Below are 27,760 nucleotides of genomic sequence, written 5' to 3' on the forward strand. Positions count from 1 at the left end.
TAGCTGTCATCTTGTCTAGATGGGTCTGGTGAAAGGAGATGGGAATAAGATTCATAAGATTCAATAGTGAATAACTGTTATCATGACTAATCTCAACTGTCACACTTGTAAAGGTAGAAGTTTTGTAACAAAAAAAGGGGAGTGGTTGATCTTACAGTCCAGAAACGGAGGACCCTAGGACCATCAAGAGAGAAACTCACAAATAGGTGTGGGACCTTATCCAGAGAAGCAGCAGATACAGAGATGAAGGCAGAGTTGTGGGCATGGAGAGGGGGGAGTGGCTGAGGGCTCTAGATTCATCAACTAAGAAGAGAAGGACTAAGAACTGGTGGCCAGGAGCAGACTTGCAGAATGTACCCTTTGGAGATGTAAATTATTATATATGCCTGAGTGGGTTTTTTTGTTTGTGTGTTTTTTAAAAAGCTAAAGTGGATAGAGAGAAATATTTTTAACTGATGGCATATGGGTGTGTGGGGAGGATTATAATCAATGTAATGAAATAAGTTATATGAATTGTAGAATGTGAAACTGATTATGTGCCCTGCAAACTTTCGCTCAATCCACAATAAAAACCTTAAATTAAAACAAAAACAAAAAACACAACAACCAGATTTGGAAGACATCTTATGCTCAGCACCAACAGGTCCATCTTATCCAGAAGAAAATGATGGAAATCATGACCTGAGAGGTGCAGACAAATGACTTGAAAAAAGTGGTCAAGACAGCATTGGAAAGGACATAGAGAAGGCTTGCCAGTCTATTTAACCCCTCCATAATGTATTTGTTGTTGTTAAGTACCATGGAGTCGGTTCTGACTAATACTGACCCTGCATAGGTTTTCCGAGGTTGCAAATCTTTACTGGAGTAGAAAGCCTCATCTTTCTCCTGAAGAATAGCTGGTAGTTTCGAGCTGCCGACTTTGAGGTCAGCAGCCTGATTTGTAGCCACTATGCTATTTGTTAGCAAAGTAAAAATGCTGAAGAAACCCAAATTTGAGTTGGGAAAACTCATGGAGCTTCATGGGAAAGACAATAGTTCTGGAAAAGCTACTGGAGATGAGACAGGTGCTAACGTTGAATGAGCTGATAGCTACGAGCCACCAGTTCAAGAATCTGTTTAAAATAATGATTTTTAATGATGAAAAAGGTTTTCAGATTTTTAATGATGACAAAGATCTTATGTGTGAAAAACACAAACGAAAAAGCAGATTGCCAATATTTTCTTCTGAGGTGCCTCTGGGTAAATTCAAATCACCAACTCAAGTTTCTGGACCACTTAGGGACTCCTCTTGTCTCTTCTAGTCCTTTTTAATTTACTGTGTCCTTCTTTCCCGTCTAGTGGAAGAAACTAACTTCACGTTTATTCATCACATCTTCATTATTTACTTCTAGACCTAGTTATATCCTTTGCCAAATTATTCATTATTTCTAGATTATATTAATTAAGTCTTCCTTTTTGCTCACCAATGAAATCTATAGATCTCATTAGGTATTCAGGTTTTAGGAAAGAAATCTCATTAAAACTACTGATTCATTTAACCTTCCTAAATAAAATACTTGTTTCTCAAAACAGTCTACAAATGGTGACATTTCAGATCACTTCTGCGATATTAAACAAGTGCACTTATGTAATAATAAGTGCTTATAAGATGCTGCAAAATGAGACTGTCCATAAGAATGTCTGTTTTAAACAAAACTCATCAATACTCCTAGGTTGGCCAATTAGCTAGTAACATTTTCTTGGGTGCACTGATGCTTGTAATTGCCCCTCCTGTTCTGTATCTTTTATCTGACCTTGACCATGCCCCTGATTTTCTTTCTGTCCACATTTTATTTGCTATCTTGTTGATACTAGTATTTAATCTTTGCTAACCGCTTGGTTTTAGTTACTTTACCCCATTTTAAAAACTGAAAGACTTGAAAGATCTATCTAATAAGGCTGAGAATAAGATCAGAAACCTCTTTCCTCACTTCTTTCCATGACAGAAATAAGCTACTATTCCACTTCTCTTTCTTAAGTAATCTTCCAACAACCTGAATCCCAAGACATCAAAAAATGTTTGCTATCAAAGGAAAGATGCCTTCTCTTTTCAGCTCAGGGTGCTATACTTGCTGTTCTTCTGGCTTAAAGCATTTTTTTTTTACCATAGCTTTGCAAAATTGTTTCAACTCATATTTTACATGCTCATACCTTCTTGACTCCCTGCTAGAGCAGGCCCCTTTGCAAACACTCAATCATGGTATCTCTATCTCCTCTTTTATCTTCTTCATAGCTTTTATTGAACCTCAAATAATTTATGTTTGTATGCATGAACTTACTTCCCTACTTACTTACGTATTTATTGCCTGTTTTCTCAAACTAGCAAATGAGTTCCTTGAGGGGAGATAATGCCTGTCTTTCCCACTGCCTGGCCTGACTCAGAATTTGTTGTTAAGTACCATGGAGTCAATTCAACTCATAGTGACCCTGCACAGGGTTTCCAAGGCTGCAAATCTTCACGGAAGCAGAAAGCCTCCTCTTTCTCCTGAGGTACAGCTGGTAGTTTTGAACTGAAGACCTTGAGGTTAGCAGTCCAATTCGTAACCACTATGTTACCAGAGCTCAGAACAGGCATTTAATAAATAAGATTTCAGCTCTGATACCTCTCAAATCTCCTGTGGAATAAATCTGAGGTAAAGAAACTGAGGTAACCAGAATCCGCTGTGAGAATCTCCACCTTTACCTTGATGATCCTTGGATCTATATACAACCCTGGTTGAAGTGTTCACAATACCAGTGAATGCTTAGAACATCCTACAATTTATAACTTATTGCAAATAGGAGGGAGTCATGGTGATTCAGTGGCAGCATTCCTGCCTTCCATACAGGTGACCTGGCTTGGATTTCTAGCCAATGCACCTCATGCCCAGCCATCTACCTGTCCATCAGTGGACTGGAGTGTTGCTATGATGCTGACTAGGATTCAGCGGAGCTTCCACACCAAGGCAAACCAAAAAGAAAGGCCTGAGATTCTACTTGTGAAAATCAGCCAATGAAAACCCTGTGAATCAGACTGTCTGATCTACAAACCATCAAAGGGATGCCATAGGACTGGGCAGTGGGGTTTTAGCTATGCATGGAGTTCCCAGGAGCCAACTCAATGACAGCAAACAACAACAGTGCAAATAAGACGAGATCTCTACACAATTTATAAAGAAAGATAATACAGTCCTTTAGCTTTGTTGAGGAGTTCTGCTTAGGGAAGGTCCACTGGGTGCAGATGGACAGGTGTACACCCGGGTCCCCCAGCCCTGACTGCAGCACCCTCTTGGTCCACTTTGTTCTCTCCCTAGGTAGTTTTTCATGGGCAAGGTGGTCTTCCCTAAAGGTGGCCTAGCAGAGATAGTCAGCAACAGCAGGGCAGGACCCGGCCAAGTGCTCACCCAAAGCGTCTGCGCTGGGAGGTAACACCTGCATAGCACAGCAGCCTAGGTAAGTGTGCCCAAGAGCTCTCTTACCTGCAGATTATACAATCCTCAAATTACATTTCACAGAACCTACAGTATTGTGGATGTTAAGGGACATATACCGATTAAACAACATAACCAATTAGTTTGATGAAATTGTTTTTTAAATCTAAATTTATGATGTAACTGTTCTTGTTGTTAAGTGCCATAGAGTCAGTTCCGACTCATAGAGACCCTGTATAGGGTTTCCAAGGAGGGACTGGTGAGCTTGAATCACCAAACTGGTGGTTTAAATCGATCTTGCAGTCCAGCACATTAACCCACAGCGCCACACAAGGATTTTATAAAATAAATTAGACTTCATTAATCAAACAAGGAAACTTTTCAATAGCTCTTAAATGATTCACATTTTTATGTTCAAATTTAAAGAAATAAAATGTACCTGCTATTAAACACACACACCACTGTATTAAAGGCAAGTTCTTATATTTGTTATAATATTAATGAAATGTTTCCACCTTGGATTATAGAAAGTGGCATTGCAGGATAAGCACTGGACTGTAAGGCTGGTTTGCACTGCAAGGTTGGTGGTTCAAACTTACCAGCCATTCCTTGGAAACTCTATATAGGGTTACCATGAGTTGGAACTGCCTCGATAGCACTTAACAACAACAGCCAATTCACCTGTTACCTGATGCATTAGTAATAATGACAATGATACTGATAACAATGTTGCAGCAGGCATGTGAGCATTTATTACTTCCCCGGTAGAGTACTTTTAAAATGTTATCTAATTCATCATTGCTGTTGTTGTTAAGTAACGTAGAGTCGGTTCCGACTCATAGTGACCCTGCAAAGGGTTTCCAAGGCTGCAAATCTTTATGGGAGCAGAAAACCTCATCTTTCTCCCACGGAACAGGTGGTAGTTTCAAACTGCCGACCTTGAGGTTAGCAGCCCGATTTGTAACCACTATGCTACCAGAGCTCCTTACAACTAGCTCATTACAACTAGCAAAATACAAGTCGTATTCTTACCATTTTACAGAGGTGAAAACTGAGGCTTTAGATAGTAAGCAACAGAACTGAAATTCATACATATGACTGTTCACTTCTCTGTATACCATCTTTTGAGAATCTTATAATTGAATACCTTTCCAATAATCCTCAAGAGTGGTCTTCAAGAAAAGAGTCCAAGCAATCCATCCACTTACTTCCCAGATACACCAGCAGACTCTAATGTTTTTAGACAATTACTACTTGCTACCAGTGAATTATCCATTATTCAGTAGAATTATCCATTCTACTTAACTGCACCTTTTAAAGGGTGAAGTGAAATTAGGAAAGATGTGAAGTGAAATTTGGAAAGAAGGCTGAGTAGGAGAGCAAGAAAAGCAAATTAGGTTGTTGCCCTTATAAATCATATGTTTTTCAGGAATCAATTAAATAAATGCATATAGTCATATAGGAGTCCAGGCATGGAGCTGTTAGATAAATCACTGGACTGCAAGGTCGAGTTCATCCACAAGACTGGCGGTTCAAACTCACTAGCTGCTCCTTGGAAACCATATACAGAGTCACTATGAGTCAGAACTGACTCAATGGCAATTAGCAACAACAACAACAAAAGCCTAGAAAGGGTTCAGCATTTCTCAAGCTGAGGGAACTGAAGAAATGTTCAAGCCTCAACTTGCAAAACTGTAAGATTCTATAGGCAAAAAATGGAGTCCTGGTGTGGCCCTGTGGGTTAATGCAATAGAATGCAAGTTCAGTTTGAACTTCAAGGTCTATGGTTCAAGCTCACCAGCTGCTCCTTGGAAACTTATACAAGATCTCTGTGAGTTGGAACTGACACAACAGCACTTAACAACAACAACAACAATGGGCAAAATATTGCATGATATAGAAAGCATCAAAAGGAGATGGGGGAATACACAAAGTCACTGTACCAAAAAGAAACAGTAAATGTTCAACCATTTCAAGAGCTAGCACATGATCAAGAGCCAATAATACTGAAGGAAGAAGTCCAAGGTGTACCGAAATCATTGACAAATAACTAGGCTCTGTGACCTGATAGAATACAAATTGAAACCTTTCAACAAACTGATGCAGCACTGGAGGCACTCACTCATCTATGCCATGAAATTTGGAAGACAGCTACCAGGCCAACTGACTGGAAGAGATCCATATTGTGTCCATTACAAAGAGAGGAGACCCAGTAGAATGTGGAAATCATCAGACAATATCATTAATATTGCATGCAAGTAAAATTTTGCTAAAGACAATTCAAAAACAGATGCTACAATGCATTGACAGGGAACTGCCAGCGGTTCATGCAGTATTCAGATGACGGTGCCAGATGGATCTTGGCTGAAAGCACAGAATACCAGAAAGATGTTTACCTGTGCTTTATTAACTATGAAAAGACTGTGTGGGTCATGACAAGATATGGACAACTGTGTGGAGAATGAGTATTCTGGAACATTTAACTGTCCTCATGAGAAACCTGTACAAAGACAAAGAGGCAATTGTTCAAAAAGAACAAGGGAACACTGAATGGTTCAAAATTAGGAAAGGTGTGCACCAGGGTAGTATCCTTTCACCATACATTTTCAATCTGTATGATGAGCCAATAATCTGCGAAGCTGGGTTACATGAAGAAAAATGTGGCATCAGGATTGGAGGAAGACTCCTTAACAAAATGCAATGTGCAGATTATACAACTTTGCTAGCTGAAAGCGAGGACTTAAAGAAAGAGGACTTAAAATATTTACTGATCAAGATAAAAAACCACAACCATCAATATGGGTTGCACCTCAATGTAAAAGAAACAAAAAAATTCACAACTGGACCAATAAATAAAATCATAATAAATGGAGAAAAGATTGAAGTCATCAAAGACTTCATTTTACTCTGATCAACCATCAACACTCATAGAAGCAGCAGTTAAGAAATCAAAGGCTGTACTGCATTAGGCAAATCTTCTGCACAAGACTTCTTTAAAGTGTTAAAGGAAAAAGATGTTAGCTGAGAACTAAGGTGCACCTAACCCAAGCCTAGTGTTTTCAATAAGCTCATATGCATGTGAACATTGGACAATGAATAAAGAAGACCATAAAAGAATTGATGCATTTGTGTTATGGTGCTGGAAGAGAATACTAAAAGTACCATTGATTGCTAAAAGAACAAACCAATCTGTGTTGGAAGAAGTACAGGCAGAGTGTTTCTTAGAAGCCAGGATGGTCTGACTTTGCCTCGCATACTTCAAACATGTTATCAGGAGGGATCAGTCCCTGTAAAAGGACATCATGTTCAGTAAAGCAGAGGGTCAGCAAAAAAGAGAAGACCCCCAAAGAGACAGATTGACACAGTGACAGGACCAATGGGCTCAGGCACAGAAATGATTGTGAGGTTGGCACAGGACCTGGCAGTGTTTTGTTTGGTTGGGCATAAGGTCCTTATGAGTTGGTACTGATTTTCTGGTACCTAACAACAAACAATAACAACAATAGAGCAGTATGTATAATACACAGGAATAATGTGTATGCCTTCAGAAAGCTCATGTATCCAGAGGAGACAGATATATACTCAATTAGTGATCATAGAAGGTAAGCTCATAATCACCATCACTTAATGAATGCTTACGTATTAGCCATTGTGCTAAATATTCTTTATCTTTCTAAAATCTCATACTCATTTCAGGCACTATTCCTATTTTTCAGATGTAAAATGGAAGGATAAGAAACTTGTGTAATATTACACCACTGGTGAAATCTGGCTTCTATCCAAAGTCTGTTTTGCAGAAGAACTCTAGTCCTAGCCATAAGACACCCTGCCTCATTTTAGCAGGAGACAATGATTAGTGCTATAAAAACAGATACAGGACTGAATTCCAAGAACATCAAACAAAATTGTAATACAAGAAACATTTAAGCCAAAGCTGCTGATCTTAATGGTATTCATTACTATCCTAAATTTAGCTGGAATAAAAAAAAAAAAAATGGTGAAATATGTACCCTTTTGGTATTCCAAAAGAGTTATGAATTGCTTCCACATAGTAGGCTCTGTGGTCCTGGGCATGTACAGTTTCAGGGAAAGACTCTGTACCTGAAATGTAACTGAGGTAGAAGAGTAGAGATGTTTAATGGGAAGCATGGAGTTAGAAAGGTGAATAGAGAAGGAACGGTGTCTAGAAAACCCACAGCGACTGCCTTTGAATTGATTGTGACTCATAGTCACCCTATTGAACAGAGTTGAGTTGCTACTTAAGGTGTCTGAGACTGTAACTCTTTATGGGAGCAGAGAGCTTCATCTTTCTCCCACAAAGCAGCTAGTGAGTTTGAACTGCTAGCTTGTGGTTAGTGACTTGTTTATTAAGTGCCATCAAGCTGATTCCAACTCATAGTTTTGCTGTGTAGGGTTTTCAAGAATGGCTGGTGGGTTTTAAATCACTGACCTTGAGGTTAGCAGTCTAGTGTTTACCCTACATTGTCACACCAGTACTCCTTGTGGTGAGTAGTCCAACACTTAACCTTCTATGCCATCAGTGCACCTAAAGCGTGCTGGACCTAGCAACATAACTACTTGCTATTTATCCAAGAGCTTTTAGACTCTTAGGAATGATTCTAAGCTTTTCATTTTCCTAGAGCATATCACACCACTGTTACCAGGAGTCCTGGTGTGGTGCTGTAGGTTAATGTGCTGGACTGCAAGGTCAGTTCAAACCGCAAACTCAGCGCTTCAAGCTCACCAATCACTCCTCAGAAACCCTATGCAGGGTCACTAGAGTCAGAACTGAACTTATGGTACTTAAAACAACCATTTAATACAGCGTATAATTATTTAAAGTAAGAGTTTCAAACAGTTGTCTCTAGGTTATAAATCATTTAAAAATCATTATTTAAATACAGTTAAACAAGGAATCATGGTGTGGTACTGTGGGTTAATGTGCTGGTTTGCAGAGTCACTTTGAACCGCAAGCTCAGCAGTTCAAGCTCACCAGCTGTTCCTCGGAAACCCTATACAGATTTGCTATGGGTTGGAACCAGCTTGATGGCACTTAACTGCAACAACAAAATAAGGCTTACCATTTTAACACCACTGCCTCCTTATTATTTTGTACCTGGCCCACTTTGAGTTACAAGCCTGGGTCCTGTAGCATTTGCATTTATAAATCCTACTTTAAAGTCTCTCTGAGAAACACTTAAAGATGAATAACATTATCTTCTCAATTTATTGTTCAGGGCACATATATGATCTTTTGTCTCTATTGAGCAAGAATCAACTGAAGACAGTTTTGTCAAAAAGTCACACAGATTTAAAGCCTATACATTCATGGAAGGTAAGCTGAATTTTCCTCTTGAATTCATCCACCAAAGCACTTTGGTCCTAGTTAACCCTAACTAGTACTAGAAATCTATTAGTTAAGGTGATGAGAGCCTGGAGCTATTTGCAATGAATGCAGACCAAGGAGGTAGTAGGCAGATACATGAAAGAGTTATAATTATCCTTGGTTTTAAAAAGCATAATTGGAGGTTCTGGTAGAGGTGAGTAAGTGAGTGAGTACATGAAGTGGTGCTAAACAATTTACATTCCAAGTTACAAAGGCTACCTAAGAGTCCTCTTAACATTGGCTAAGCCATGGTAGATAAGATGTGCTATCACTTAAAACACCTCAAACATTCATTTCACACTAACCCATAGTTGTTCTGCCCTCTGCACACTGAGTTCCTTGGCTTTAAAGATAACGTGTTTGAGTGTATCTGGCTGACTTATGGACCACCAAACTTAGTCATAATCAAAGCTACATTGAGTATACATACATATACCAGACCTAATGGAGCTTGGTATTTTAAGGGAAAAAGAGATTCTTCATTAAGTCAATCCATCATAATGCTTACGTGTCATGCCTGCATTGTCCACAAACAGCTGAGAACAGATGTATCACTGAACACATTAAATGGTGAAGAAATGTGGAAACCAAAGGTTCATGCTTGCATTTCAGTGGTACTGCATGAGTTTTGAATAATGTCAATCATGCTTGATAAATTATTTTCAAATTAAATCTGGAACCAGTGTCACGGCATGTTAATATTATTTTTTTCCATTTACAATGTTCTGATATAGAATTAATTTTGTATTTAATAACTCATCACAATGCCAAAAAAAAGAAAGAAGAAAGAAAAGAAAATTTGTTTCTATTCTAAATTTAACTCTTAAGAAAGAGACCAACCCCCCCCCCCCACCCACCCCAAACAAACAAACAAACTCCAAATAACACCATTTAGATTACTGGGTTCCTTTCTGAAATTCATGTTTTGAAAAGAAATACAAACCAATTTTAAAAAGAGTGAAATATTTCCAGCAAAACAAAAAGTAAAATCCTATAACTGGCTAAAGAATTCAGAAAAAAATAACCCATTGTCTCCCTGGCTTAGCCTATAATACTCAGTACTTCTTCTGTCTTATCACTCAACATTCTTTGTTGCTAAGTCATTTAGTTGTTTGTTATAGTCATCAGACTATAAACTCTATGAGGTTTAAGGGCCTTGCCAAGTCTTATTTGTCTTGATATCTGGTGTACCTATCAAAGGGTTTGACAACAAGCAGGAACTTGCTATTGTTTTATCAATGATTGGATGAGTAAAGAAAATTCACCACTGTGTGAGACTCAAGAACTAGAATTTCCTACACAGTAGTTTTGACTCAGCATGAGGTTGAAGCTTTTATGGCAGTCAGAGCCATTTAAAGTTGGAAATGGCTTCACAAGGGTTTAAGTAATGTTGAGACCACAAATAAGCATATGTGTAGTATGTAGGATTCAATCTCTGGGTCCTGAGTTGAACCTATGCTCTTTAAAATGCTTGCCAGCCCGAAGCTCTATAATTATAACATAGTTCCTCCCCATGTTTGCTTTATCATTTATACTAAACTCACCATGTCTCTTTTCTGCAATTAGAGATTCCCAGATAACTTTCAAACCAAAGAAGAATTCTGTTTTAGAAAATCTGTTCAATTCTTACATATTTTCTATTTGCCTAATGCATTTACCTGTTGCAAGTGAATCAAGGTAACTTAGACTCTGCTTTCCTATCAGCTCCTTTTACATGTATAGGTCCAAAGAACGACTTAATGAATCCAAAAGAAGCCTTACTGAAGAAAGTTTTAACATTTGGCTTTAAGGTAGCAACAAACCATGTCTTTAGGAAATAAGTAAGGTTCATTTATCCTCACAACACTCTATTTAATCATAGAAAATGATCACTGTACTTCATCAAACCAAGGTCTCCTTTTAATCACAGGGTGCTGATTATACTTACCACAAAAGAGTAGTAAATCTTGAATCCCGGTTTAGCCACAAAGTAATTATCAGACTTGAAGGTTATCTTAATTTGGTTTGTTTTTGATGTTATCCTTGGAGGAACTTCGTTCTGTCCACACCATCGTCCTCTAATAACAGTACTGGTTTCAGATATATCTTCAATTTCCACAAAGTCATATCTAGAATCAATTTGAACTGCATGAGCATATTTTCATTAAAGTAAACTTTAACATTCATACTTTCACCAAGAAATTTAAACTAACATACAGGGTCGCTGACAGTATTTCTCTGCTATTCATAAGGTTTTCAGTGACTCAACTCAAAACTCAAAATGAAGAGAAACAGCTGTAAACATCCATTGAAAATCAGAACATGGAATGTACGAAGTATGAATCTGGGAAAACTGGAAGTTGTCAAAAATAAAATGCAATGCATAAACATCGATATCTTAGGCATTAGTGAGCTGAAATGGACTGGTATTGGTCATTTTGAATCTGATGACCACATGGTTTACTATGCCGGAAATGACAAATTGAAGAGAAATGGTGTTGCATTCATTGTCAAAAGAACCAATAGATCCATTTTAGAAGAAGTTCAGCCAGAGTGCTCCTTCAAGGCCAAGATGGCCAAACTTTGTCTCTCATACTTCGGACATATTGTCAGGAGGGACCAGTTGCTGGAGAAGGTATCATGTGTAGTAAGGTGGAGGGACAGAGAAAGAGAGGAAGACCCCCAATGAAATGTATTGGCCAGGTGGCAGCTTCAATGGACTCAAATGTGGCAAAAGTAGTGAGGTTGGCCCAGGTTTGGGAAGTGTTTTGTTCTGCTGTGCATAAGGTCGCTATGAGTCAGTACTGACTTGATGGCACCTAACAACAACAACAACAACGGGTCACTATGATTTGGAACCGACTTGATGGCACTTAACAACAACATGATTTCTCATGATTTTCTATCTGTAATGAAAATTATAACCTACATAAGTATTTAAAGAAACATCAGGTTTTCTATACTCAAACTTCAATAATATATTGACAGACAGAACCCTTTTAACCATTTAGCCAGGGTTGCACCCAACATCATCATCAATTGAATGGGCTAATTTTGAGCATTTGGCATTTTCCTCATCCTATAAACAAGAATAACCATAATTCATTAACATGTTTTAAGAGATGTAGCTTGAATTTTAGATGTAGCCTGAATATTACTATATAAAGTGTGGCAGCGGTAGTGAGGTTGGCCCAGGATCGGACATTGTTTCGTTCTGCTATGTATGGGGTCACTATGAGTCGGTTCCGACTCGATGGCACCTGACAACAACAACAAAGTTTTCCAAATAAATTCCATTTTGGAATTAATTAACTTACCACATTTAGGTACTATACTGGGAGAGGGAAGATCTATTTTTATATGTATATATCACCTAGAATCAGCATTGTCATTGCAAAAAATTAATGGATTGATATGGTGGGCTATCTTCTCATTTGGGACACTGTGTCTTTTGGAAGAATCACATAGCAAGACATGACACTTCTAGAGTAGAAAGTATACAACTTTGAGGATGTATAAGGTTAAGCCAAAAAAATTTGCTACAAAATCATAGAAACTTATGTTAAACAAAAATATCAAACTGTGAAGCTATTGTTTCTTGACATACCACCCATCTATAGCTAAACACTTCTGAAAACAGCGTTTCCATCTCTTTCTGATTTTTTCCACATCAAAATGGCTGCTTTGGCATCTCTGAGAGTCTCAAATCATGTTTGAGTTTGGAGAATAAACAAGATGTCTGAAGGGGCAAGATCAGGGTTGTAGAGTGGATGGTATAATGTTTCCCAAAGAAATTGTCCAAGAACAGTTTTTGCTACTCTTGAAAAATGAGCAGATACTTTCCTGACCTTTTTCTCACTACCCTTGAAGAATGAGCAAATACTTTCCTGATCTTTTTCTCACAAATGTAGATTCCAAATTTCTTAAACTTCATAATAGGCCCCCATGAATATTCTGTGTTCTTCGATAAAATCTATCAAGATTACCCCTTTGAAATTCCCTCCAAACAGTTGTTATAACCTTCTGACCTCTCTGAATCAGATTTAACTGGCCCAGCGGCAGACACCCTCAGAAGCTACTGTTTTGATTGGACCTTTTGTTTTGTTTTGTTTTATTTTGAAGGCACAATAATGAGATGAAGTGAAGTTTATTGCTGAGAGAACTTGTCTCCAGCTGTCTACTGATCACAGAGACATGTTTAAACATGTTCTGTTTGGAATAAAACTGTGCATTTATGAACTGGAACCCCAATGGCAATATTTTCTTAGTTACCTTCGTATGTTAACTGATATTACGAATGTCTGGACTATTTAACAGAGTGTAAATGAATGTAAGACAGTACGTTCACTTTAGATATTCGTGATTAAAAACAAAGAATCCCAGTATTAAAGAAGGCAAATCAGCCTCCTATAGATACCCCATACAAGCATTTGACCATTGAAGTCCTTCCACAATATTTCACTTTCCCATCACAAGATATATCTTCAGTGGCAAAGTTACGTTTTCTAGGAATCTTGCCTGAAAACAGAGAATGCCAGCATAATATTTACCTGTGTTTTGTTGACCTTGCAATGGCATTAGACTATGCAAATCATGACAAATTATACATAATATTGCTTAGAATGAAAATTCCAGAACATTTAATTGTGCTCATGATGAACCTGTCCATAGACCAAGTGGCAGTTATTCAAAAAGATACATGTAGCTTCCAATCAGGAAAGGCAAGTTAGAGTTGTATCCTTTCACCATACTTATTCAATCTGTAGGCTGAGCAAATAATTCAAAAAGCTGAACTATATGAAGAAGGACGTGGAATCAGCATTAGATGAAAATTCATTAAGATTCTGATATTCAGATGACATAATCTTGCTTGCTAAAAGTGTGGAGGACTTGAAGCACTTACTGATGAAGGTCAAAGACTATATTATTTTATTATCAATTGTACCTCAATTGTACATAAAGAAAACAAAAGTCTTCACAACTGGACCAGTAAGCAACTTTATGATAAGTGAAGAAAATATGAAAGTTTTACTTTAATTCATTTTACTTTGGTCCATAATCAATGTTCATGGAAGTTGTTGTTAAGTGCCATTGAGTTGGTTCTGACTCATCTCGACCCTGGATAGGGTTTTCGAGGTGTCAAATTTTTGCGGAAGCAGAAAGCCTCATCTTTTCCTCACAGATCAGCTGGTGGGCTCAAATCACAGACCTTGTGGTTCACAGTCCAGTGCTTTTAATATGGAGCCACCAAGTTCCCATTCATGGAAGTAGCAGTCAAGAAATCAAATGATGTATCACATTGGGCAAGCCTGCTGCAAAAGAACTCTAAAAGCAAATATGTCATTTGGGAGTTCTGGTGTGGTACTGTGGGTTAATGCGCCACACTGCAAAGCCATTTGAACTGCAAGTTTGATGGTTCAAACTCACTGACTGCTCCTTCGAAACCTATACAGGGTTGCTATGGGTCAGAACTGACTCGACAACACTTAACAACAACATGTCACTTTGAGGTCTAAGGTGTACCTGACCAAAGCCATGTTATTTTCAATTACCTCCAATACATGTAAAAGCTGGACAATCCAATAAGTTAGACTGGAGAAGAATTGATGCTTTTGAATCATGGTGACAGTGAAAAATATTGAAAGTACTGTTGTTGTTGTTGTTAAGTGCTGTCGAGTCAGTTCTGACTCATAGCAATCCTGTATAGGGTTTCCAAAGAGCAGCTGGTGGGTTAGAACTGCCAAACAGTGGTTCACAGTCTAGTACTGATCCTACAGCACCATACCAGGAGTTTTAGGGACTGCCAAAAGAACAAATAAACCTGTCTTGGAAGAAGTATAGCCAGAATGTTCCTTAGAAGCAAAGATGGCAAGATACCGCCATACATACTTAAGGCATGTTATTAGGAGGAACCAGTTCTGGAAAAAGACACCATATTTGATAAAGTATAGGGTCATCGAAAAAGAGGAAGGCCCCCAATAAAAAGGACTGTCACAGTAGTTGCAACAAAGGGTTCAAACATAACAAAAAGTGTAAGGCTGGCACAGAACCCTCTGTGTATAAGGTCGCTATGAGTCAGAACCAACTGACAGCTCTTAACAACATGGACTGCAAGAAGAATGGACAGATTTGTCTTGTGTGAAATGTATATGATCCGAAATGTTCTTAATAAGTGAGGATACTTTGGATATGTTATTTGGAGGAACTGTACTTTGGACATCATGCTTGGTAAAGTAGAGGGTCAGCAAAAAAGAGGAAGACTCTCAAGGAAACAGACTAACTCAACAACGGGCCCAAACATAGTCAAGTCTATGAGGATGGTGCAAGCTGGGCATTGTTTTGTTCTGTCTTACATAGGATTAACACAATGGCTACAACAATGGGCTCAAACTTAACAACGATTGTGGGGATAATGCAAGACACGGACGGTAGTGATTTGTTCATTTGTCCATAGGGTCTCCCTGAGTTGGAATCAACCCAACAAACACTAATATAAACAACACAATAACTTATTCCATTTGCAATCCCAAATCATTTAGAATATTCTATTTAATAAGTAGAACTATCGCTTTCCGTTTGGGCCAATTTCTCATTCCTCCACCCTATGCGATCCAAACTTCTTCAGATACTAAAACCACAACACAAGTGGTGAATTTTCAGGATAAGCAGTGGAAGAAGTCAGTTTATGTCCATTTTGTTTTTTCTATCATGGTTACAAAAGAAATTAGCATGGAAAATAACAGCTCTAAATATGAAGAAAAATCAATATGATTTTAGTGGTCTTAGCCACTTGTTCCTCATGACTCTTATTGGATTGGGCAGGTAATGTAAGGAGCAGGTGAAAAAAATAGTGATACCAAACTACATTTCTCTGACAAGGATTTATGAAGGCCTTGTATACTTTGCCTCAGTTTCCTTATGAGCAAAATTGCAAGGTTTATAGAATTTTATCAGTTGTGTCTCTCTTAGGTGCTTAGTAAATTAATTACTTAACATTTATATGATGCTTGGAAGGTGAAAAGCACTAACAAAGAATCATTATTCAAGCAATAAAATATTACAATGTCAACATCAAGGAGGCTTTGCAACAGATGGTAGGAAATCAATTTAATTTCCGTTTATATGCAATATGTATAAATTATATTTACTGCATAAAAGCATGATTACACTAGAAAACCTGTGTAATAGGTCATTATTTAAAAATACACAAAATCGGTGTAATTTTAACTCTTAATCTGAACTCAAAAGAATATCATTTTGTTTACCAAGGAGAATTCTGAGGTGCTTTTTAAAAATCTATCTTTTCCTTTATTTTCCCATCTCTTATTCTTCTACTTCCACGTATTAATTCTGAGCACCATCTGGATTTGATGAAGGATCCAGAAGGAAAACCATCTAACACTTCCTCTATTATTTTCAAGTCTAGAATGCCAAAAGGGCTCACTAAAAAACAAAGGAAAAAAAAAAAAAAAATCCATTGCCAGAGGTGGTGGTGGTGATGGTGTGCCGTGGAGCTAGTTCTGACTCATAGCGGCCCTGCCCTATAGAGGGCTTCTGAGGCTATAAATCTTTATGGGAACTGAAAGTCTCATCTTACTACTGCAGAGCAGCTGGCAGATTTGAACTATTGACCTTGTAGCTACCAACTTAACATAATCCTAAACTATTAGGATTCCTGTTGTCATAGAATCAACTTTAATTCAGGACAACCTATGTGCTTCAGAGCGCAACTGCACATCCCAAAGAGTTTTTCAATGGCTGTAACCTTTTGGAAGAAGTTTACCAGGTCTTTTGTTTGAAGTGTCTCCAGGTGGATTGTAACCATCAACCTGTTGGCTAGTAGCTGAGCACTTAACTATTTCTCTATGAATCAGAATCAACTTAATGGCTCTCAGCAATAATAATGCTGTTGCTGTTATGTGCCGTGGAGTTGGCTCCGACTCATAGCTATCCCCCTGTACAGGGTTTCCAAGGCTGTAAATCTTTACAGGAGCAGAAAGCTTCATCTTTCTCCCGCAGAACAGATGGTAGTTTAGAACTGCTGACCCTTTTAAGGTTCACAGCCCGATTCGTAACCACTACGCTACCAGAGCTCCTTGCAGTCCAGGACTAGGTTTTCATAATTGATTCTGATTCATAGGATGCTAGAAGCACTCACAACTGATGACAAGAATCAAAATCCCAGCTCATTACTGGAGCCCTAACATTCTTCCACATCATCACCTTCAACAATCATACGTTATCATTGTTGTTAAGTGCTGTGGAGTCAGTTCCAACCCATAGCGACCCTTCATAGGATTTCCAAGGAGTGGCTGCACAGGGTTTTTATACAATTTCTATCTTTTCTTTTTATTTCCAGCACAGGAAATTAGTTCTGCCTTTGAAGGTTAGAGAGGCACAAGGTCAGCTTTAGTTTATTCTCTTTGTAAATATCAACGGACTCTTCCTGTATGTATAACGCTTTGCTTTCTGGCATACATTACCTTCCACGGTCCTAGAAAGTAATAGTCACTGCTGTAATTTTTAGAAAAATAGCAACATAATAAAAACTGTCAGCCAGCATAATAAACATACAACAAAGGACAGCCAAATTTGAGGTACCCTCTTTTTATTATTCAAAGGAAAATAAATGTGTTGAAAGGATTTAGTAGTTCAGTAGTTCATTGGTAATGCAGAACAAGTGTGAGCAGTGAAGTACAAAAGGAGAAAAAAAAAAAAAAAATCCTCCCTAAGTCTTATACATGTTAATTAAGTGAATGAGATGCTCTGAGAGGACAATTCAAAGAAAAACAGCATAGGTTTTCTCTGATAAATATGCAAAGAAGGAAGATTATCAGGCACAGATTTCACTTTCTTCAGCTGGCCCAGAATCTGTGCAGACACAGACATGCTGAAGAGCACACAAATGGCTGGGGTTGGCTTCTTGAATTCTTTCTCACTTAAAACTTTAAGGCCTTAAAACTGTGATTCGGGACCAAGCCCAGACCCAGCGTTTTTGACCATGTTCTGCTCGCAGTGCTGAACCTATTACTATAGTGTGGCTTGGATCAGCTCCCAGAGCTAAGCAGGGGTTTATTCTTCAAAAACCTAACCATAGTGTAATGCTATGATACTGAATAGGTTTCACTGGAGCTTCCAGACTGAAACTATTGTTGTTAAGTGCGGTTGAGTCAATTTCAACTCATGGCAACCCTGTATAGGCTTTCTGAGGCTGCTAATTTTTTGCGGAAGCAAAAAGACTCATCTTTCTCCCACAGAGTGGCTGGTTCACAGTCTAGTGCTTATCCTACAGATTACGGTGGACTGGGAAAACAGCGTGCTGGCGATCTACATTAGAAAGCCAGTCAATAAAAACTCTATGAATCATGCACGTCCAGTATACCTCTGATCCTGGGGATAATGTGGCTAGGTAGTTTCCTTGTGCATGGGTCACCAAGAGTTGGAGCCTGACATGTCAGCAGTTAACAAAAACAAAGAGGCCCACGCAGGCTTTGATCTCAGCCACATGATTTTGAACCACAAGGTCATTCGATTGAGCCCATAAGCCACTTCTTGGGGGAAAGATTAAGCCTTCTGCTCCCACAAAGATGTACAGCCTTGAAACCCTATACAGGGTCGCTATGAGTTGGAAGGGACTCCAGAGCATTTAACAACACATGACAACTGGAGGTGACAAAGGATAGAGGATGGTCTACCTGCTCACAAAGGCTGCTCTGCATGTGACAAAGATGGGGTGCTTTAGGGTCCCTTCTTTTGTAGTCATGCAGCCTGGCTCTAACAATCCTGTAAGTGAATTTCTGTGAGTCATGGCAATTTATTTGGCTGTCTGTAGCTGCAGTCTATGTACCAATTTATTTTGGATGCCATTCGTCTGCTAGGGCAGACATAAAAGCTCTTTGAAAAAGCAGTGGTGCCTCTCAGATAGACAGGCCCCAGAGGAAAGTTTGATGTGATGTTTTAAATTTATCTTTTTTATACCTTGGAAAAGCCCCCTAAGGATGGATTTTTTTTTTTTTTCACTTACCTACAGATACCATTTTCTGCTTCCTCCAGTCCAAACTGATTGTCAAATGCCAGCTGTATCCTTGTTTGCTCTGGTGAATAGAGTCTCCATGTGAAAAGCACGTTCCGAGGGTATTTGTTTGGGAATCGAGGACTTTGCAGGTGGCCATTTCCCTTCACCTCGATGGTATTGTCTCTTCGGTACAAGTCTGTGAGGTGATTGCTCTCTGTTAGTAGTCACAACTTGTAGAAATTAGTATGTTGCTCCAATTACAGGAAAGCAAAAAACAAGAACAGTTTATAACACATCACATTTAAAACACTTCTGGATTTTATCTGAAAGCATAAAGCCAAATGGTAGCTTTCTGGTTGAATAATCTTCATATATTCCTTCCATTTTCTCCCCATCCCCTCAGATTCTTCATAAAGCTAGCCTCATCATTCTTGCTGTGGGTGCTCTCTTCACATCAGTCCTGGTAAGCAGAACTTAACCATCAGCTCAGAACTCAGGCTCACTTTAGATTGAAAACAATATAAACATGTAATTGGAAATCCTTCCTCTTTTCATGATATTCAAACTATTTTTTTTTATGCTGACAGTGTACCAGTGCCTCCAGACTAGCATAGGAAGGACTCAATAAATATTGCTGAAGGAATGAAATGAATGAATGAATAAATAAAAAGTAAAAGGAATCTAATGGCATTTAATGTCATATATAAGCACTGGGCCACAAGGTCAGTTTGAACCAAAAGGACGGCAGTTGAAATCTACCAGTTGCTCATTGGAAATCCTATACAGGGTTGCTATGAGTTGGTATCAACTTGACAGCACTTCACAGCAACAGTGCTTTATATTCAAATGACATCTTTCTAGGTGGTTTCTTTACTATTAAAAATAAAACAACACATAAGCGTAAATAAAATGGTCACCCCCACACCACCACCCTTTGTTTCTCCTGTGGCTTAACATAGGCCCAGTTTTTATTTTATTCTCCAGAGGTCTAGTTTTCATATTACCCAGTCATCAGAGTCCTTGTGTTTTAAAGTTTGGCTTTTCAGACCCCACCAATAAGCAGATCCCGAGGTGAGATCTCTTTGTATTCCCCACTTTTTTCCCCCTCTTTATATGCTTGGAGTCCTGGTGCGGCACTTTGGAATAAAACACTAGATTGCAAGGTCATTTTGACCCCAAGGATGGTGGTTCAAAGTTGGAACTGACTCCATGGCATGAAAAAGGTACCATAAACATGATATGTAATTATTAAGGTTTAAAATATGAATCTCATATTTTAGAGTCCTCACTTAGAAAATAGGGCTGCACATTTTCTTTTTTGTCTCTCAGTGGTTTTATGTATTTTGTTTTTTGCTGTTTTAGATCATTGATGATGTCAGATGGATCTTGGTTGAAAGAAGAGAATATCAGAAAGATGTTTACCTGTGCTTTATTGACTACACAAGGCTTTTGATTGTGTGAATCATGACAAGCTATGGACAGCATTGCCAAGGATGAGTACTCCGGAACACTTAATTGTGCTCATGAGGCATGGACCAGGAGGCAGTTGTTCGAACAGAACATGGAACACTGAATAGTTTAAAATTAAGAAAGGTGTGTGACAATGTTTTATTCTTTCACCATATTTATTCAACCTGTATGCTGAGCAAATAATCCCAGAAGCTGGTTTCTATGAAGAAAAATGTGGCATCAGGATTGGAGCAAGACTCATTAAATCCTGTAATATCCAGATGATACAACCTTGTTTGTTCAAAGTGAAGAGGACTTAAAATATTTACTGATGAAGATCAAAAAGCACAGCCTTCAGTATGGATTGCATCTCAATGTAAAAAAAAAGCAAAAAACAAAAATTCTCACCACTGGACCAATAAACATCATCTTATCAACAGAGAAAAGACTGGAATTGTCAAGTACTTCATTCTTCTTGGATAAACCATCAACACTCATGGACGCAGCAGTCAAGAAATCAAACAACATATTGCACTAGGCAAATCTGCTGCACAAGACCTTTTTAAAGTGTTGAAGAGCAAAGATGTCAACTTGAGAACTAAGGTGCGCCTGACCCAAGCCATGGTATTTTTAATAACCTCGTATGAATGCGAAAGCTGGACAGTAAATAAGGAAGACTGTAGAAGAATTGATGCTTTTGAGTTATGGTATTGGAGGAGAATACTGAAAGTGCCATGGGCTGCCAAAAGAACCAACAGATCTGTGTTGGAAAAAGTGCAGCCAAAGTGCTCGTTGGAGGCCAGAATAGACAAACTTCATCTCTCATACTTTGGACATATTGTCAGGAATGAGCAGTCACTGGAGAAGGATATCATGTGTGGTAAAGTGGAGGGTCAGAGAAAAAGAGGAAGACCCCCAGCAAGATGGATTGGCAAAGTGGCAGCATCAATGGGCTAAAAAGCGTGGCAACAATTGTGAGGTTGGCCCAGGATCGGGCAGTGTTTCATTCCTTTGTGCATAGGGTTGCTATGAGTCAGTACTGACTCGATGGCACCTAACAACAACAACATTAAAGATGTTGTGGTTGAGTCAGATATGAGTGGGCTTCAAAAATTCCAAGGAAAATTGAATGGAAAGATATGGAAATTTTCTACAAACTTTTTGAAGCCTCCTTGCATAGTTTAAGAATGTTGAAAGAATGACTCTATCTTTGTACACAGGGAAAACAAAGTTGATGCACATGGTACAAGTGTAAACAAGACAGAAATGTATATTAAGTGCAGGTTGTAAATGCAGTAGTTGATCAGAGGCAGGGTGAGCTAAGAAGAGGCTAATGTAACAAACACAAGGTTTTCATGGAACCATGATATGATAAAAGGCCTGTTCAGAGCAGAGTTCAAGTGGACCAAGTGGGATGTATGATATTGTACCTCTGTTAAATGTCACTGAGTTAATGTCACTGTTAAATGTCATAGTGACCTGCATAGGGTTTCTGAGGAGCAGTTGGGGGGCTTGAACCTTGTGGTCAGCAGTCCAGTGCTTATTCTATAGCACCATATGGTATGGTTTGTCCCTCACCCACCCCATACTATGTATTGTAAATATCAATGATGATGGTATGGATTCATTGTTGGACTGCTAACCACAGGCAGTTCAAACCCACCAGCCACTCTATGGGAGAACAATGAGGCTATCTGCTCTTGTAAAAATGTATAATTTCAGAAACCCTATATAGGGTCACTATGAGTTGTATCAACTCATGACAGTGGTTATGAGTTGGAATCAATTTGATGGCAGTGAGTTTGTTTTCGGTTTCATACCTGTGTTATAACCTTATTTGGGAATGTTTTTTGTTTATTATGTTAGAGTGGTCATAATGGTAGAACATGTTTTAAACCAATCACCGTTTAGATGTAAAGTGAGCAGATTAGGACAGAGGAGCAAACTGAGACAGGAGGAGATCGACACTTTGCCAAAAAAAGTACTATCCCTCTGGGCCCACAGAGAAAGCCTTCCCCTAGAGGCAGCGCCCTGAATTCAGACTTCTAGTCTCCTAAACTGTGAGGGAATAACGTCTGTTTGTTACTTGCTGTATTTCTGTTACAACAGCACTAGCTAATGAAGACAAGGTTATAGGTTTTCACAGAAAACTATGGAAATACTTGAAAGTCGGGTAGTAATTGGGCAGAAAGATTTTGAAATGGGTAACCAGTCGGTAAGAGTGGAAAGAGGAAAACCCTGGAACATGTAAATGGTTCACCTAAGGGAAGATGAGCCTGGTGGCACTATGGAAGCTGAGTAGCATGTCTCTTAGGAGACAGTGGCTAGAGTCATGTGGTTCTTACCTGGAAGGGCAGGAGCAATGAGTATATGAATGGAAAACAAAAAACAAAAAAACAACCCAAAGGAACTCTGTGCTAACAAAGGGACTCAAAGGGATGAGTCACAGGTAATAGCAACATTTGAAGTCCAAGGACTGGGCCAAGAGTGTTGACACTGACACCCAGGGGGTGGTGGGGAAAGGTTTTTGGAGAAATATTTGTATTTGATGTGGTGATGATGAATTCAATGGGAAGCTTTAACAGGCCAGACCTGAGTTAGAACAGAACCTGCCTAGGGTGGGAATTCATTTAGAGAGGGAAAAGGAAGGTTTAGGAATACCTGAGCTCTCAAAGGAAAAGTGTCCTGAGTCTGTTATGGGTGGAACTGTGTTCACCAAAATGATGTATTGAAGTTGTAACCTTTGGTATCTGTGAACATGACCTTCTTTGGAAATACGTTCTTTGCAGTGGGTTCTAATCCAATTTGAGTTGTGGTTAAATGCCATCAAGTTGGTTCCAACCCATAGTGACCCTGTCTAGGGTTTCTGAGGAGCGGTTGGTGAGCTTGAACGTCAGACCTTGCAGTTCAAATGGCTTTACAGTCTGGCACATTAACCCACAGCACCACACCAGTAATATCCTACAAAAGAGAAAAGGAGGCACAGAAAGACAGTTGGAAGAAGGCATGTGAAAATAAGTGATGCTGCAGTTGCAAGTCAAGGTATGTATGGGGCTACCAGAAGCTGAAATAAGAAAGAGTAATGTAAGAATCTTCTACAGAATAAAGCCTTGTCAGTATCCAGAATCCAGACCACTAGCCTCCATGAAATGTATGTGACAATAAATTTCTACTGTTAACAACCACCTCCAGTTGTAGTATTTCATTACTTCAGATTGTGGACACTACTAGAGACCAAGTAAAAGAGCTCTCGTAGCGTAGTGGTTATGAATCGGGCTGTGAACCGCAAGGTCAGCAGTTCGAAACTACCAGCTGCTTCGCGGGAGAAAGATGAGGCTTTCTGCTCCCGTAAAGATTTATAGCCTTGGAAACCCTGTGCAGGGTCGCTATGGGTCGGAACTGACTCGAGGGCACTTAACAACAATAGAGACCAAGTAAGGAGCAGATGTTGAAAGTGTGTTCATGGGAATCAGAGAAGTAATGCTGGAGGGAGGTAGTGACAGAGCACAGTCCAGGAAAGAGATGCTCCCAAGGACAGAGTGTTTAGTAGTATTAAATGTAGAACAGGGGACTGAAAATTTAGCAATACTAAAGTCAGTGATGTAATTTCAAAGTGCATTGTCAGAGATTTTTCAAAAGAAAGAGACTTCTTGTTTTCTACGTCATCATTAATGACTACAACATCGCAGAAATAATAACACAGGTTATGAATAAAATGTCAATTATATTTTTAAGTAAGTTGTGGCAGGGGTGGTTAGAGAGCCTTCCATTTCATGTAGTTTGATCAAGATAAAACTTATTTCCAATTTTATAATTTTGACAGACCGATGTTGTACTATGGACTCCTGGTGTGGCACTGTAGAATCAGCTACAAGGTTGTACTGAGAACTACAAGGTTGGAAGTTCAAACCCCTAGTTGCTCCTCTGAAACCCTATACAGGGTCACTATAGTTGGAATCAACTTGATGGCACTTAACAACAACAACAACGTTGCATATAACTGAACTAGAGGCAAAAAATATTATTTAAAAATGTTTCTGCCTTTTCCTAAAATTATCCATTACACAGAATATGAATAACAGAAAATATCTAGTGTTTAATTCGTGACAGGCAATGAGCTAAGAACTTTGCACGTTACATTTATTGGTTTAAAGTAATTTGTATATATGATCTTGTGTGTGTGTGTGTGTGTGTGTGTCTGTGGTGTGAGTCATACATACTCATAACAACTTGATAGACAGATATTATTATTATCACCATGTGACAGATGGGGATTTTGATACACTGAAAGATCAAGTAACTTACTCAAGGTCACAAAGCTAGTGAAGGATGGTGTCGAAATATAAACCAAGGCAGTCTGGTTCCAGAATTGATGCTTTTAACCGCTGTATGATACCAGCTGTTTTTCATTCTTAGTCTGAAATTTGCTGGAGGCAATTTTAGATTCTTTGCTATCTGTAATGCGATTTAACTTCTGAATCATATTGTTTACATATAATTTGTTGTTTCATGCCAACTCTGTGCTATTCTTAGCAAAAGAGTTATAAAGAATTATAAATACAGAAAATGAACTATCAGGATAAACCTGAGATAACTACCAAAGTATGATATACAAAGTCGCATTCCTTTACAAAGATATTTACTTTTATGTTCCAATAATAGGTAACATTATGGAGCGATATACCAGGCACTCTGATAAAATGACTTAACTGGACGATTTAATTTAATCTTTACAAGGAGCCAATTTCATTGATATTATCCCACTTAACACAGAAGGCTAAGAGAGTTTAAGACCTCAGGGCACAACCATAGTGGTAGAATCAAGATTTAAACAAAGGCTGTCTACCTTTGGGGCACACAATTTTAACCAGAACATTCTACTACTTGTTAAACTATGCAAGTAGGAAATAAATCTCCTTTATATAGATTGGTCAAAGTTTCTATACATGTTTATGTGGTAAGGATGTAAATTTTTATTTCACATTTTAATACAGAAAGTTAACATTGTAGTAAACTCTGACACAGACATGAAGCTTTGATTTAAACAAAAGAGCCGATTAATTTTTTTTTTAAAGATGCTAAATGATGTTGTTCTATTCTGTCTTTTACCCTCAGTTCACCCATCCAAGCATCCCAGCAACTCTTTAAACTCTACAGGCACTTTTAATGACTGCTGGAAAGAATTCATCGAGACCAGTTGTTCTCAAACAATAGTTCCCCAGACCAGCAGCACCAGTTACAAATGCAAATTATTGGGCTCCATCCAAGATCTACTGAAATTCTAGTTCTGGGGCCCAATACTACTGCTTTAAGAAGTCCTCCAGGGAATTTTGGATGCACCCTAAAGTCTGAGTTTTGTTTAAGTGTCATAGAGTAGGTTTCAACTTATATCGACCCTGTATAGGGTTTTCAAGGCTATAAATCTTTGCCGAAGCAAAAAGCCTCCTCTTTCTCTCACCGGAAGCACTGATGAGCTTGAACCACTGACTTTGAGTTTAGCAGCCCAGTGCTTATCCTACAGGGCCACCATGCTACCAAAATATTAGTTTTGTTGACCATATACACTTTCTAATATTGCTTCTCATTCTTGACTTCTCTGGTTCCTCTACTTCCTTTCTTTAACTCGGTATCTCATGTCCAGTTTTTAGTTGACCTTCTTGATTGATAATCTGTCTTGGACTCCATTTCCTGCCTTTGATCTTAGAATGTCTTCCAGAGCATCATCTTGGGTACCCTAGTGACCTAGAGTAAGAGGCTATTGAACTCAATGTCTTTGACATTGAACAGCTGGGTCTCATCCTTTATCTAGTTTTCCCAATTCAGAAGAAGGTCAACCCTGATTTCAGTAGATGTACTCACTCAGTCAGTCAAGGGATCCTAGTGGTGTAGTGATTAAATGCTCAGCTGCTAACAGAAAAGTTAGTGGGTCAAACTCACTGAGTGGCTCCAGGAGAGAAAGGATTGGCAATCCACTCATATAAAGTTTACAGCCTAGTAAAGGCTACGGGGCAATAATACTCTGTCACATGGGGTCTCTGTGAGCACTACCAGCATTTAGTCATTCATTCTCACATATAACATTACTTAAGGAGAAATGCTAAACTATGAGCAATAGTGACACTTTGGGCTCAGATCTTATTATTTTCTATTGGGATTTTTTTGTTAGGTGCCATCAAGTCAGTTCTGACTCATAACGACCCTATGCACAACAACAGAGGGATATACTGTCCAGTCCTGCCCCAGCCTCACAATCACTGTTACCACATGAGCCCATCGCTGCTGCCACTATGTCAATCCATCTCATTGGGGGTGTTCCCCTTTTTCTCTGACCCTCCACTGTACCAAGCATGATGTCCTTCTCCAGGGACAGGTCCCGCTTGATAAAGTACAGGAGATTAGGTCTGGTCATCTTTGCATCTAAGGAGGATTCTGGCTGTACTTCAGACAACACAGCGCTGTTTGTTTATCTGGCACTAACCTGTTTGATGTGTGATAAGTGTAGACAATGATGTAAATGTAGACTTTTTCACCCGACATAGAATTTAGTGGACAGCACAATCATACCCATCTGCTCCAATGTCCCCAGGAGACATCCAGGAACCAGCAGCATGACTGACAGTCACAAAATCTATATTCTGTGATTCCACTCCAAAATGAAGGAGAGTCGGAGAGTTGCTGTCAAGGAATACTCAACTTGCAAAGAGTTTTATTATAAAATTTCATTTGTAAATAACTGCCCCATAATTACACAATATATCATGTTTGCTCAGAATACTGCTGAAGTGATATGTGAACTTCACAATCACCACTTCATTATTTACAGGGTGCATTCGAGCTTACAAGCATCAGTTTTCTAAGTCCATCATAAAAATAGGTTGGCAAAAAAGTAAGGAGTAACTATCATTACTTTCATTCCGTTTTTAAATTTAATTAGTTATGTTATTTTAACAAGAAGCAAAAGGACTACAGAGAAGTAAAAGTGGTTTGTTGCAAGTCTAAAGGATGAAACACTGATTTTGTAAGAACTGAGTCTTGGATTCAGTTCTATTGTTGTTTTTCCCTGGTAGTTGCAGTTGAATTGGTTATGCCTCACAGCAACAATACATGGCTCATGTACAACAGAATAAATGCTAGGCCATCTTCTTGATCACCATTGTCCAATTCATGGTTGCAGCCTTGTGTATTTTATGTGCCTTCCAACCTAGAGGAATCATACTCCAGCACTATTTCATGCAATGTTTGTCATCTATCTGGTTTTCACTGGCTCATTTTCAAAAGTGGGGCACCAGGCATTTCTTTCTACTCTGTCTCAGTAGCCTGGAAGCTCTGCTGAAATCTGTCTACCATGGAGGACTATGCTGGTATTAAAATACTGGTAGAATAGCTTTCAGTCTCATAGCAACACATAATCCACAGTGTGTGAAACTGACGGGTGGTAGTCTGTTGTTGTTGTTAGTTGCCACAAGTAGATTTCAACTCATG

The 27,760-nt window shown here is 38.8% G+C and overlaps 1 protein-coding gene across 2 annotated transcripts in view; it reads right to left on the minus strand.

The window, feature by feature from the left end:
• The window catches only part of PDGFD (platelet derived growth factor D), a 308,762-nt gene that overhangs the window by 90,429 nt on the left and 190,573 nt on the right, over window positions 1–27,760 (minus strand). The window contains exons 2-3 of one of the 2 annotated variants that reach the window (XM_006833783.1): window positions 18,839–19,025; window positions 10,763–10,943 (exon numbers count right to left, since the gene is read on the minus strand). In XM_006833783.1, the coding sequence (XP_006833846.1) occupies window positions 10,763–10,943; window positions 18,839–19,025 (368 nt within the window). Of the gene's footprint in view, window positions 1–10,762; window positions 10,944–18,838; window positions 19,044–27,760 lie in introns of both variants that reach the window. The other variant, XM_006833782.1, reaches the window with a different exon arrangement.

The sequence above is a fragment of the Chrysochloris asiatica genome, unplaced genomic scaffold (assembly GCF_000296735.1).
Source record: "Chrysochloris asiatica unplaced genomic scaffold, ChrAsi1.0 scaffold00008, whole genome shotgun sequence".
NCBI classification, from domain to species: domain Eukaryota; kingdom Metazoa; phylum Chordata; class Mammalia; order Afrosoricida; family Chrysochloridae; genus Chrysochloris; species Chrysochloris asiatica.